Below are 12,500 nucleotides of genomic sequence, written 5' to 3' on the forward strand. Positions count from 1 at the left end.
AGGTGAAAAAAGAAAATGAACAAAATCTCCAATCAAATCAATATATTAACTGTACGTCTTTCCGCTTGTAATCCTCATAGCTTCATGTAACTGTCATCATCTTTAGCATCACTATCACTATCATTACCACCAACAGTAACAACGACAAAAATTACCCATCATACTCTCTTTTATTCCTGAAACTCGTGGCTTCTGTACGGGACGAAATGCTGGCGAGTGAGTGAGTGAGTGAGTGGTTGGTTCCCTTCGTGTATTCCTGCTTGCTTTGTTGTGGCGGGCGCGAGGTGGGAGGAAAGCAGGAGTTACTGGTATTATCACCCCCTCACCACCACCATCACCCTTTGCTCCCTTGATAGACTTAATGTTCTCTTATTTCACATCTATATCCCGTGGTTTTCATGCTTAGGTGGCAAGGAGTAGAAAAGTTATGTGTGTTTCTTCTTTTTTGTATTCTTATTATTGTTGAGAGGTATTATAATGTTGTTTGTGAGTTATTACTGTGTAGCATTGACTCATATCTTCTTCTTACTCGTTGCAGATGCGTGGTACAAACACTGTGAGTATATCTACCTTTTGTTGTTGTGTTGTATCTTTTTCTATGTTTTCTCTCCATCTATCGTGGCTTTGGTGATGGGTTGTGTGTGTGTGTGTGTGTGTGTGTGTGTGTGTGTGTGTGTGTGTGTGTGTGTGTGTGTGTGTGCAACATTGCTGTACAGACTTATTATTTTTATGTCTTATGCAATCACTCCATAAAGGAAATAATGTGCATTTTGTATGGCTATCAGTCATTTCATCTCTCTCTCTCTCTCTCTCTCTCTCTCTCTCTCTCTCTCTCTCTCTCTCTCTCTCTCTCTCTCTCTCTCTCTCTCTCTCTCTCTCTCTCTCTCTCTCTCTCTCTCGTTCTTTCTATTACTTCCATGTCATTATTTAGTGATTCACCCAGAGTTCCCTGGACCAAGAGAGACACCTTTAATATTCGGGCACAAATACAAGACAAATTTTTCCCCTTCCTTACAAAATACACTAAACATAGAGACTTGAGTTCCCCCTCGGCTGTCATTAGGCTTTAAACCTCCGCTTATTACGCCTATTAGAGCGAGTGGCCTTGTCGCTACGTATTGGCAATCGTCCTTACTGCGAGTCCTTAATTAGGGTTATCGATGAGCCATTGCCTGTCCTTCCCTCCCTCCCTCCCTCCCTAATGTAGTCTTTAACAGGAAATTGATTAGCCAGCTTTATATTCCTTTGACATTTTTGAGGAACTGGAATTTAAACGGGCATTTTTTCCCTTTTTTTTTTTGTGTGTGTGTTGTTGATCAGTCTCTTAACACACAAAAAGAAAAGAATCGATAAATGGATAGGAAAGTATACATAAGTACATGGATAGAAAGATAGACAGATGAATGAGCGAATACGTGAATAAGACTTTCTAACTGCACACTAATGTAGATGATTCTTGATGACTAGAGGATGAAGAACTGAAATATTTTTGTTTACTAAGGTATTGTTTATTTATGCGTCTTTCTCTCTCATGCAATAAAGATTAGTTGATTAAATCTTCAGAATGTAAGGAGACTGCAAAGAGTTAGTTGATGTATACAAGGCGGCTTCTAAACGCTTTGAATATATTATTTGTGTTCATTATCCATAAATTTATCTAACCTCATCACGAAGCTCTTCTAATAGCTCCGCCTGGTGCTGTGTGCGGTCTGTCCACTTATCACGTTCTCTTTAAATTTGTTCCAGTCACTTACAGCCTTATTCACGTGCCAAATTTTGTCTGTTTTCACTTTAGATTTAGCTATAGTATACGATGCAGTATTATGAAAGGATGTAGTGAACGGTTTGTATTATTGAAGACGCGAGGATATAGTCATAGTCTCTAGAAGCACTGCAACAAATTCTTTGAACCATTAGAACGAATATCTAACACAAAAAAGAATTCGTATTAGGAAAAAAATCTAGAAATTGTAGTTTTTTTTTATTTATAACTAATTGTTTAACCTAAGATGACATAATTATAATGCCGTATGATTTTTTTTTTCAAACCCAGAGTGAACTTTGATTATCTTTCTAATTAATAAATTCAAAATAACACACAACTCTCCATTTACTACAGTCAGAAAAAAAAAAATCTACGAGCAACAATAAACGACAGGATTCAGCCACTAATTGTTTCAAGCTTTCCACTGACCTAACAATGAAAAAATATAAAGAACACAAAGTTACACAGACACACACTACACACAGAGTCATAGTTGCAGAAGCAAGAGTAGTAGCTGTAGTAGTAACGGTAATAGTATTAGTAGTAGCACTATAGTAGCAGTAGAACAAATAGACGATAGTAGCAGTAGTAGATAGATTTGACTGGGGGAAGTTAAAGTAGATACAGGCCATTATCATGCAACCCACCACCTCTTGCACATGTAAATTTTGTCAGGAGCCACACAGTTCAGTAATCTGCCAGCGGACGTGGAAGGGAGGGTGGGAAGCGTGCAGGGAGGGAAGAGCGGCCGGGAGGGAAGTGCGAAGAGGAAGGAGAGAGTGGTTGTAGGGAGGAGTATGTTCCCACACTCTTAACTAAAGAGAGAGAGAGAGAGAGAGAGAGAGAGAGAGAGAGAGAGAGAGGTTAGGGATAAGATAGTAATGGAAACAATATTGCTAAACTGATAGGAATTGTATTTTAAAAGCTCAATTTTGTCCACTATTGTCATTTCTCTCTCTCTCTCTCTCTCTCTCTCTCTCTCTCTCTCTCTCTCTCTCTCTTTTTTTTTTTTTTTTTTTATTTAAACATAATTTATACAGAAGAACATGTACCCAAAGGCGCACTGTCGTGTGCTACCTATTCTAAGGGTACTACAATCTATTTCTCTACAATATTTACAAGACTTAAAAATAGATAATATACAAGATGGAGCACTGTTCTTTTCACTTCACTAGCACTATTCACGCACTGCACTACACTGAGTGTCACGTCACAAAGAGTGTCAGAGGAGTTGGCAGTGTCTGTCTCCACTTATGTGCCATCAGTTTGACACTGTGTGTGTTCATCTCCTGGACGTGAGGCACCGCGGCCGTGAACAAGTTCCACATCCTGGAGACGCGTCCTGCGAAGGTGCGTTGATGCTGACACCCGTGGGATCGCGGCACCTCTACGGCGTCACCACCATTGAGCACCGTTCTCGTGCTCCGTGCGGTGACTCTCAGAGGATGACGCAGCCCTGCCAGATGTGGCACTCTTTGCACCTGTGCCTTATGGAACACTACGATCGCCGCCACATCTCTGCGGTGTTCCAGTGAATCAAGAGGACGCTCAGGCTCTGGGTGAGGTGGTATTGCAGCATCTACTAGCCGTATGGCGCGGCGTTGGATGCTGTCCAGTCTCCTTCTGTGTGTGGCGGCACAGGACATCCAGGAGAGAGCTGCGTACTCAAGGTGGGGCCGCACCTGTGCCTTGTACAGCAGCAGTCTCCCTTCCTGTCGAGGAAACTGGCGATCCTTCTGAGAGCGGAGATCCTGTGAGAGGCTTTCTTGGCAATGGATTTGACATGGCTGTCAAACCTCAGCCCTCGATCCACCTCCACTCCAAGTATCTTGACGTCATCTTGGAGTGGGAGAGCAGCAGCGCCAAAAGACAACTTTCCTGCCATTGCTGCCATGGCGGCTGGGGACCGAGAGACAACCATTGCCTGTGTCTTCTCCGGCGCGAATGTCACTTGCCAGCGAGCACCCCACTCCTCTATCACTCGTAGCTGCTGATTGATGGCCTCAGCAGCCCGCCCACTGTCCTGGCGTGGATAGGTATAGGAGAGGGTGCAGTCATCAGCATAGGCCTTGACTCCTGGCAGTAGCTGGAGAAGATCATCCACGTAGATATTCCACAGGAGTGGGCCAAGAATTGAACCCTGTGGCACTGATGCCTCCACAGGCAGGGACTCAGATGTTTGCCCGTTGACAACCACCTTGAGGCTTCTGTCCTGCAGGTAATTTCCCAGGAGTCGTAGCAAGCCACCCTGGATGCCTTTAGCACGAAGCTTTTCCAGTAATCCGTTGTGCCATACTTTATCAAAAGCTCCAGCTATGTCCAAAGCAACCACTATAGTGTCCTTGCCGTCGTCGAGGGCGTCCTGCCACTGCCTGGTGAGAAGCATCATTAGGTCGGAGGTTGACCTTCCAGGTCTGAACCCAAACTGTTGGTCTGAGAGGAGGGCATTGTCCTTGAGATGGCTACACACCACCTCTGCCACGACCCTCTCAAACACTTTACCCACCACTGACAACAGGGATATGGGTCTGTAGTTTTTTGGGTCCGTCCTGGAGCTTTTTTTGTGTACGGGAACTACTCGAGCCTCCTTCCACACTGAAGGCCAGACGTTTTCCCGTACACAAGTTGTGAAGACTTGGGTGAGAGGGGCAGCCAGTTCCTGGGAGCATCGCTTCAGCAGGTGCGGGCTGATGTCATCAGGGCCGGTAGCTTTCTGTGTGTCCAGCCCCCGCAATAATCGCTTCACCTGCTGATGCGTCACCTCCACCATGGTGACAGTCTTCTCACATTGCTGGACCAGCTGAGGCGGTGGCTGCTGTGGATTCCCCACCTTCATTTTTCCAGCAAACAAGGAAGCCAGCAACTGTGCCCTCTCCTTACTGCTGGTGGCGACAGTACCGTCCTGCTTGCTGAGGGAGGGATGGATTCTTGGTGGCCAGTTCCTGTTTGTCCTTAACAAGGGACCACCAAGTTTTGTTTCCTACGCCAGTGCCACACAGTTTCCGGCGCAGGCTTTCCTCCCACTTTTTTAAGGCCCACTTGCTGGTTACCACCATCCTCCTGCATGCAGCCCTATGCAAGTCCTTGTTGCGCCGAGTCGGGTTCCTCTTGTAGCGGAGCCAGGCAGCATACTTTGCCTCAGCAGCAACACGGCAACGGTAGCCAAACCATGGCTGATCCGTCGGTCTGGTGGTGTATTCCCTGTGTGGGACGTGGCGTCTCTGGAGGGCGAGAAGGTGAGAGGTAAGTGCAAGTGCTTCACTCTCTGCTCCTCCCTGTAGCAGAGTGGCCCATGGGGTGTGGGTCAGGTCGCGGCTCTCTCTCTCTCTCTCTCTCTCTCTCTAAATAATATCGACCGCTTTACATCATTCCTCACTAGCCCTGACTTCCCTCCTCCCTTCTCTCCCATAAATATATTTCCATTATCCTTAATTACCCTGAATTAAGCCGCCCAGCCCACCCTCACCCCTGCGCCCCCTGCCTCTAAGACCTGTTCTCCCTCGCCCTCACTCTCACTGCTCCACCTACACGCGCCCCTTCTATTTTTATTAGTGTATCTGTGGGCCTTTACCTGTGCTGCTGTCATTCTTCCTTCTGCTACTTGCTGTCGCTACTGCGGTAATGCTTCTACTACTACTACTACTACTACTACTACTACTACTACTACTACTACTACTACTACTACTACTACTACTACTACTACTACTACTACTACTACTACTACTTACACTATCACTGCTACTGTCTTTGTTCTGGTTGAGCATTAATTAATAAGAGTAGTGATGCAAGTGTAAAGTGTAGTAGTGTTTGTGATAGTGGTGGTTGTGATTGTGCTGTTGGTGTCGATGGTGGTAATGGTAGTGGTAGTGGTAGATAAAGAATAATGCTAGAGAGAGAGAGAGAGAGAGAGAGAGAGAGAGAGAGAGAGAGAGAGAGAGAGAGAGAGAGAGAGAGAGAGAGAGAGAGAGAGAATATAATGACGAAATATGAAATCAGATCAACTCTTCTCACCATTTGTCATCACTTTGAATCATATGAATATTGCCATCCGCGTCAAATGTGCCGTGCTCGTCACAACAATGCCTTGGCTGAGTTTGTGAGGACATTATCTTTGGAAACGAGAAAAAAAAAAAGGCTATTAGAAAACGATACATCTCATGAGCCGTATATGTGTGAGTTACGGCTGAAGTGAGTGAATGAATACTTGTAGTAATAACGTATAGTAATTTAAGGTGTAAATGTTTATGAAGGAATAAACATGTAAATGAAAGGAGGGTGAATAGAGAGAGCCCTGTATTTTTATATCGTCAAGTAAATGAGCTCAAATGATGGTGTTCCGGTCGGTATTAGCAGTATCTGACATAATACTTCAAGGTAGATATACTTCACTTAGGAGTGGAAGATAATAGCAGTTAAAAGTGAGACTATTTTTGAACACGTCAGCTAAACATTCGCTTTTTATTCGAATCAAGTTCTCTTTCTAGATGTAAGTTCATTAGAAAAAAAAAACATTTATATTTATAATCGAAAAATAATATCGAATTTAATGTACCGTCAATGCTAGCACCTGCATCCCTCACCACCACCACCATCACCACCAAAGCCACCACCATGACCTTCTAATACCACCACCACCACCACCATCACCACCACCGCCACCGCCGCCATCACCCTTGTTGGTTGTGGTTAGTTAATATATATTTGCAACTTCCTATACACGCAATGGTAACGCTCCGCTGGCGCATTTAGCCGAGCCTGAGTGGTCACCCTTGCTCTCCCCTCACGGTGGGCGGCGCTCCGGAGATGTGGGCGTTCGGGGATGGCTGGCAGAAAGTGCGTGTGAGGGGAAGGGGAAAAAGGAAAAAAGTGGATGAGGGGGACAAGGAAAACCTAGGATTTTTCTTGTTTTCCTTGGTTTTTGTTGTTTTCCTTCCTTTTACCATTAGTTTACATGGCGTGAGGCGAAATGAGCGGCGGGGTTGAGGTGCCGGAGTGGTCTTGATTTGCAAAGGGTGGCGTGAGGAGGAGCAGAGGTGATAAGTGGGCGTGGGTGTGCACAGGGCGTGAAGACTCCTATACTCGTCTCTAGCAACGAGCGTCCTGCAGGAAGACTGAATACGGGATGAGGATGGGAAGTAAGGAGATGAAACAAGAGGAAGAGGATAGGAAGTGAAGGAGAAGAGGAAGCAGAGAACGAGTACAGGAGAAGAAATGGAAGGAAAGAGGAAGAAACAAAATCAAAATAGAACAAAAAGAAAAGGTGGTAATGGAAGTTGTGAAGGGAAGAGAAGAGGAAAGTGACAGGAAGAGAGAAGGAAGGAAAAGATTGATATGAAAAGGAAGAGGAGAGGCAAGAGAACTGAGCGAGGAAGAGAACAGGAAGGGAAGAAAGGAAGAGAAGGAAGAGGACGAGTGAGAGGAAGGGGAAGAGAGGAAGATGGGGGGAGGCGCTCAGACGAGTATAGATGAAAGAAAGGAAGGAGGACAGGAAGGGAGCGATGTAAGCATAAAAGAGGACATGGATTAGAGACGAAATAAAAACGGAAATAAAATGCAAAAAAGAAAAAAAGAATGGCAGGTGAAGGAAAGGAAAGAAAGACAGGAAGAATGTGATGTAAGGGTAAAAGAGAACAAGGGCAATATAAGGAACAAAAAAAAGTGAAGAAATACTGAAAATAACACGTTTTGAGAGTGAATGAGAGTGAGGACAAGAGACTAGAAGTAACCATGGAGGAAACGAACAGAAGAACAGGAAGAGTGGAATGTAAGAGGGAAAGAGAACAAGGGTTATGAATGCAGAGAGGAAGAAGAAATTAAAAAAAAATTAACTGCCAGTATGAAAGTAATTGGGAAAAGGACAGGAAGAGAGGAATGTAAGAGGGAAAGAGAACAAGAGTTATGAATTCAGAAGGAAGGAAGAAATAAAGAAAATAACTGCTTTCTTAAGAGTGAGTGAGTGAGAGTAAGTACATGAAGATCCGTAACAATCACTGTATATTGTTGTAAGAATGCAGTTATATGCAGTCCTACAACTCAGGTACGTCTCCGACAAATTGTACACATTCTACAACCTGTAAAACATATACTTTTTTTTTTTTATCCTGCAAACCTTACAACACATTTTCTTTTTCTATATCTGCACAACCAATAATTACTTTTTTTTTCTCTGACGTATACAAACCATACTTTTTTTTAAGTTCAAGGCTATTTTATACATTTCTTCCACAATGTATTCAGCTTATACTATTTTTTTCTACAATTAGTGTAACCTATACATTTTTTTTTTGTCTTATAACGCTCACAATTTCTATTTTTTCTACAAGTTATGTAAGTAATGCACCTGACCTTACCTAGCCTATACATTTCCTACAAGTTATATGCTACCTATGCACTTTTTGACTACAACCTACACAGCACGTTCTTTTATCCTCCAACTTATCTCACAACCTCTACTATTCCCGAGAAGCAACACACACTCTTTGCAACCTATACACTTTCCCTACAGCATCTACACTTTCTCTTCACCCTGTATACTTTCTCCACAACACGACACGGCTGAGTATTTAAAGAGAAAACAATAAAAAAAAAGCACCCTCGACTACCACACTGTCTCAGGGAACAAAACAGAGGCAGGCATTAAGAAGTAAAGAGTGCTGCGCTCCTTACTAATGCATACAGTACACACTTGTTTCTAGGAGACGAAGGAAAAGTTGAATTATACACCCCAGACTTGTGGAGGCAGAAAGACAAAGTGTAAAACTGCTGGGAAAGGTGTTTTTTTTTTTCTGTTGTTCTTCTTTTAGGTTATTATTGTCGTTTTTGTTGTTGCTTTCTGTCTGTCTGTTTGTTTGTCTGTCTGTGTTCCTGTTTCTGTCTTTCTTTCTGGGTGTGTTTGTGTCTATTCTTTTTTTATGTATCTGATATTCTCTCTCTCTCTCTCTCTCTCTCTCTCTGTGTGTGTGTGTGTGTGTGTGTGTGTGTGTGTGTGTGTGTTATATAGTATAGACCGCAAAAAGACCAACCTGTCCAATTGAAACCAAACAGTCATGATAATACTTTGTACATGAACGTTATCGATTTCCACCATTCACAAAACTACCTTTCATTGGCGGTGGTCGAGAGGGTAACAACTTCTGCGGTACTGATGGATGGTGGGGAAAGATTAAAAGATTACTCCATACATGCTATCGAGAAAATTACCTTTGTTACAAAACCATATAGTAAATTTAGAGCTTTACGTTGTTATTTAGACTACTGGTAATGTCTTTGTCTGCTTCTCAGTAGGTCATAGTCTGCGTCCTACTCATGATCTTTATATTTACTGATGAGCGAATTAATTACTGGTGTTATACTAATGTGTTTTCAAGTGTTATTAGCATTTGTTATAATAGGTCTAGCAAAAGTTAATAGAGGTTTCCAAGTCTATTTCTTGATCACAGTGATAGTTTAACAAGGATTCTGCAACGTCAGTGAGATGGAAGATTAATAGAAACAAAAGTGGTTATCTTTTGTAGCCCTGTGAAAATAGTCCTAATGAGAGTTCGCAGGGTTTCAAAATGCAAGACCCAGGTTATTGTCCCCTTCAGCCAGAGTTTGTGCTGTGTGGTGTGAGGTTATAGTGTAATGCATGGATGGAACTGTATGAAACCTTATCTTTCACTGGAAGGGTAATAAACGAGAATTGGTCACTGTTACACACACATACACACACACACACACACACACACACACACACACACACACACACACACACACACACACACACACACACACACACACACACACACACATACAGATAAGTTCAATTTTACAAGTTTAGTGACCACGCCTGCATCGTAACCGCATAAAAATATCTCCCACACTATAACATTGTTGAAATTGCCATATGAAGAATTCAATACCAACTGCAGTCCAATCTTATCCCATGACTAGTGATGAACAAGTGGTCAAAAACTGTACAAAAACAAAACAAAATACAATATAAGACACGTCAAAACTAGGTAGGAGAAAAACAAACATATAAAACACACACACACACACACACACACACACACACACACACACACACACACACACACACACACACACACACACACACACACACACACACACACACACACACACACACACACACGGACGTCCGCTGCTTACAGGAATGAATTCTTCCAACCTCGCTCACCTGCTTGTCCCGGTCACACACAAGCCATTCGTCACAATTTCACCGTCACACCAAATCCAAACTCGAATTATAGATGTGAGTGGCGAGCTCTCCCAATGTCTGGCATGGGAGTGGGAGGTAGGGAGAGATGGAGGGAGGGGTGGAGGGAAGAAGAGCGCATCAACAAATTCAGTCAGTGGCTATACGTAAGAAAGGAAGGAAGAGAATAGAAGAAAGGATGTATTGGAAGCCTGTTTTCTTAATCTTTTCAGTGCTTTGGCATCAATTTGATTACATTCAAGATAATATAAGAGGTTTATTAAGTGGTGAGGTTAAAAGTTATTTCTAGTTACCATTACCATTATCTTTTATTTACTCCATTCTGACTTGCTTACTACGGACAATGGGAATTTTTCTTTATGTTACTTGATGGTCTCAATCAATTAACTGCTCTCCTCTGAATAAATGCTTAGTAAAGAACATAAGAAGGATGAAGAAACTTTAAGGAATAGAAAGACAAAATAGAAGCTAAAGAAGCCTTAAAGGTTATGCAAAGTAAAACCAAGACTTAGGCAAGATTATCTACTACAACAGGGAGCTGCCTAGGCTGATGATGATAGGAGAGTAATTCACATGAACTTTGCAGAGGTTATGATGTACGAATGAAGGCTTTTGTAGTTGATTATCAGTAAATGTCCCCTCTCTCTCTCTCTCTCTCTCTCTCTCTCTCTCTCTCTCTCTCTCTCTCTCTCTCTCTCTCTCTCTCTCTCTCTCTCTCTCTTTCGTATTGATACCTGACCTTTCTTTCTTTGCACTATTTAGAACAATGAGTCTCTCTATCTCTCTCTCTCTCTCTCTCTCTCTCTCTCTCTCTCTCTCTCTCTCAAACAGACCAGCTTATAAAAAACAGGCAGACAGATAATGATATATAGAAAAACAAGATGATCAGGTAGAAAAAAAAAAGTGAACAATTTGTAATAAATAAATGAAAATATTAAGGACGAACCAATGATCAAGAAAATGAGATAGAAAATAGAATGCACTAAGACATTGTTCATCTGCTGAGACAGACAGATAGACAGACAGGCGGCCAGAGAGAAAAAACAACAACAACTATTAAGCCTAAGAAGAGGAAGAAAAGAAGAAGACAATAAGACAGAAAACCAACCAGACAGTGAAATGAACAAACAAGCAGGCAGGCAGACAGGCAGACAGAGGAAGGGACGGACTCTATCTTGAAGGTCGCGCTGAGAGGTGTGGGGGGATCGACAAAGGTGTCCCTCGGTTCTCTCTGGCGTTATCTAGTGTTATCTCTGTCCTTCTCCTCTCGAAGCTCTCATCTCAAGTGCTTCCCAGGGTGACGAGAAAAAAATGAGAAAAAATGACCCCGTGCTGCGATTGTCATGAGAGAGAGAGAGAGAGAGAGAGAGAGAGAGAGAGTGGGAATACAGGATTCTTATATCAGAAAAGGCTTTATGTGCTAAGAAAATCTGCTTGTTGCTAGGACCGTGTGTGTGTGTGTGTGTGTGTGTGTGTGTGTGTGTGTGTGTGTGTGTGTTTGTCACCCCGCCCTGCCCTAGCGCCACGGAGTCTGACGGTCACCTTCAGCCATTGACAAACAAGCTATTTTTGTCATGGAGAAGAAACTGATAACACGTATACATTTATCGTACACGGGATGCAGGAAGCACTGTGGACTTCCTGAACATAACTGGAGAAAAAATACGCACAATAACAATTGCTGGAATCACTTGTACTTTAATGGGGAAAAAATATGTATGCAAAAATGGGAATTACTCTTTTTACCGTGAAAAATATGAAGGAAATTGATACTTTTGGTGGGGTACTATATTGGTTCCAGCCAGGCCATTACTTGCTGGGCCTCGGTGGAAATCTATACAATAATGGGGAATACGTTTTAAAATTGCATTGAGTACAGGAGAAGAAGGAGGGATATTTTTGCATGATATATTTCAAGACAGTGGTGAGTTTGTTATTTATCATAAAGTGATAGTAATGAGATTGGTACTCAGGAAATGGAAACTGTGGCCGTGGGTGACACAAAAAAACAGAACAAAATGTGCTCTTTTATTGTTTTTTTTATTTATTTTTTGAGCAAATTACGATTCTCGATTAGGATTTCTATTACTACTACTACTGCTACTACTACTACTACTACTACTACTACTACTACTACTACTACTACTACTACTACTACTACTACTACTACTAGAATTCAGTAGCAGTAGTAATAAAAGTCGTAGTAGTAGTAATCGTAGTAGAAGTATTATGATTATTATTATTATTATTAGTAGTAGTAGTAGTAGTAGTAGTAGTAGTAGTAGTAGTAGTAGTAGTAGTAGTAGTAGTAGTAGTAGTAGTAGTAGTAGTAGTAGTAGTAGAAGACACCACGGAAAAACCAACAAAGATATTAGTAAGAGTACATTATTACTTTTCTTTGACTCAGAAATTATATAGCTAATATTATATGAACATGTACGAATATATTTAAGAACTGAGAACATATCGAGACCCGAGGAAGGGACAAATATAGATGTCTGCAACACACCACGATGT

At 42.2% G+C, this 12,500-nt stretch overlaps 1 protein-coding gene across 1 annotated transcript in view; it reads left to right on the plus strand.

Moving 5' to 3' along the window:
* LOC123520751 (homeotic protein distal-less-like) overlaps positions 1-12,500 on the plus strand; it is a 72,672-nt gene that overhangs the window by 8,089 nt on the left and 52,083 nt on the right. Inside the window, exon 2 of the mRNA XM_045283314.1 lies at positions 539-556. Within this exon, the coding sequence (XP_045139249.1) occupies positions 539-556 (18 nt within the window). The remainder of the gene's footprint in view (positions 1-538; positions 557-12,500) is intronic.

Source organism: Portunus trituberculatus, chromosome 47 (assembly GCF_017591435.1).
Source record: "Portunus trituberculatus isolate SZX2019 chromosome 47, ASM1759143v1, whole genome shotgun sequence".
Lineage (NCBI taxonomy): Eukaryota > Metazoa > Arthropoda > Malacostraca > Decapoda > Portunidae > Portunus > Portunus trituberculatus.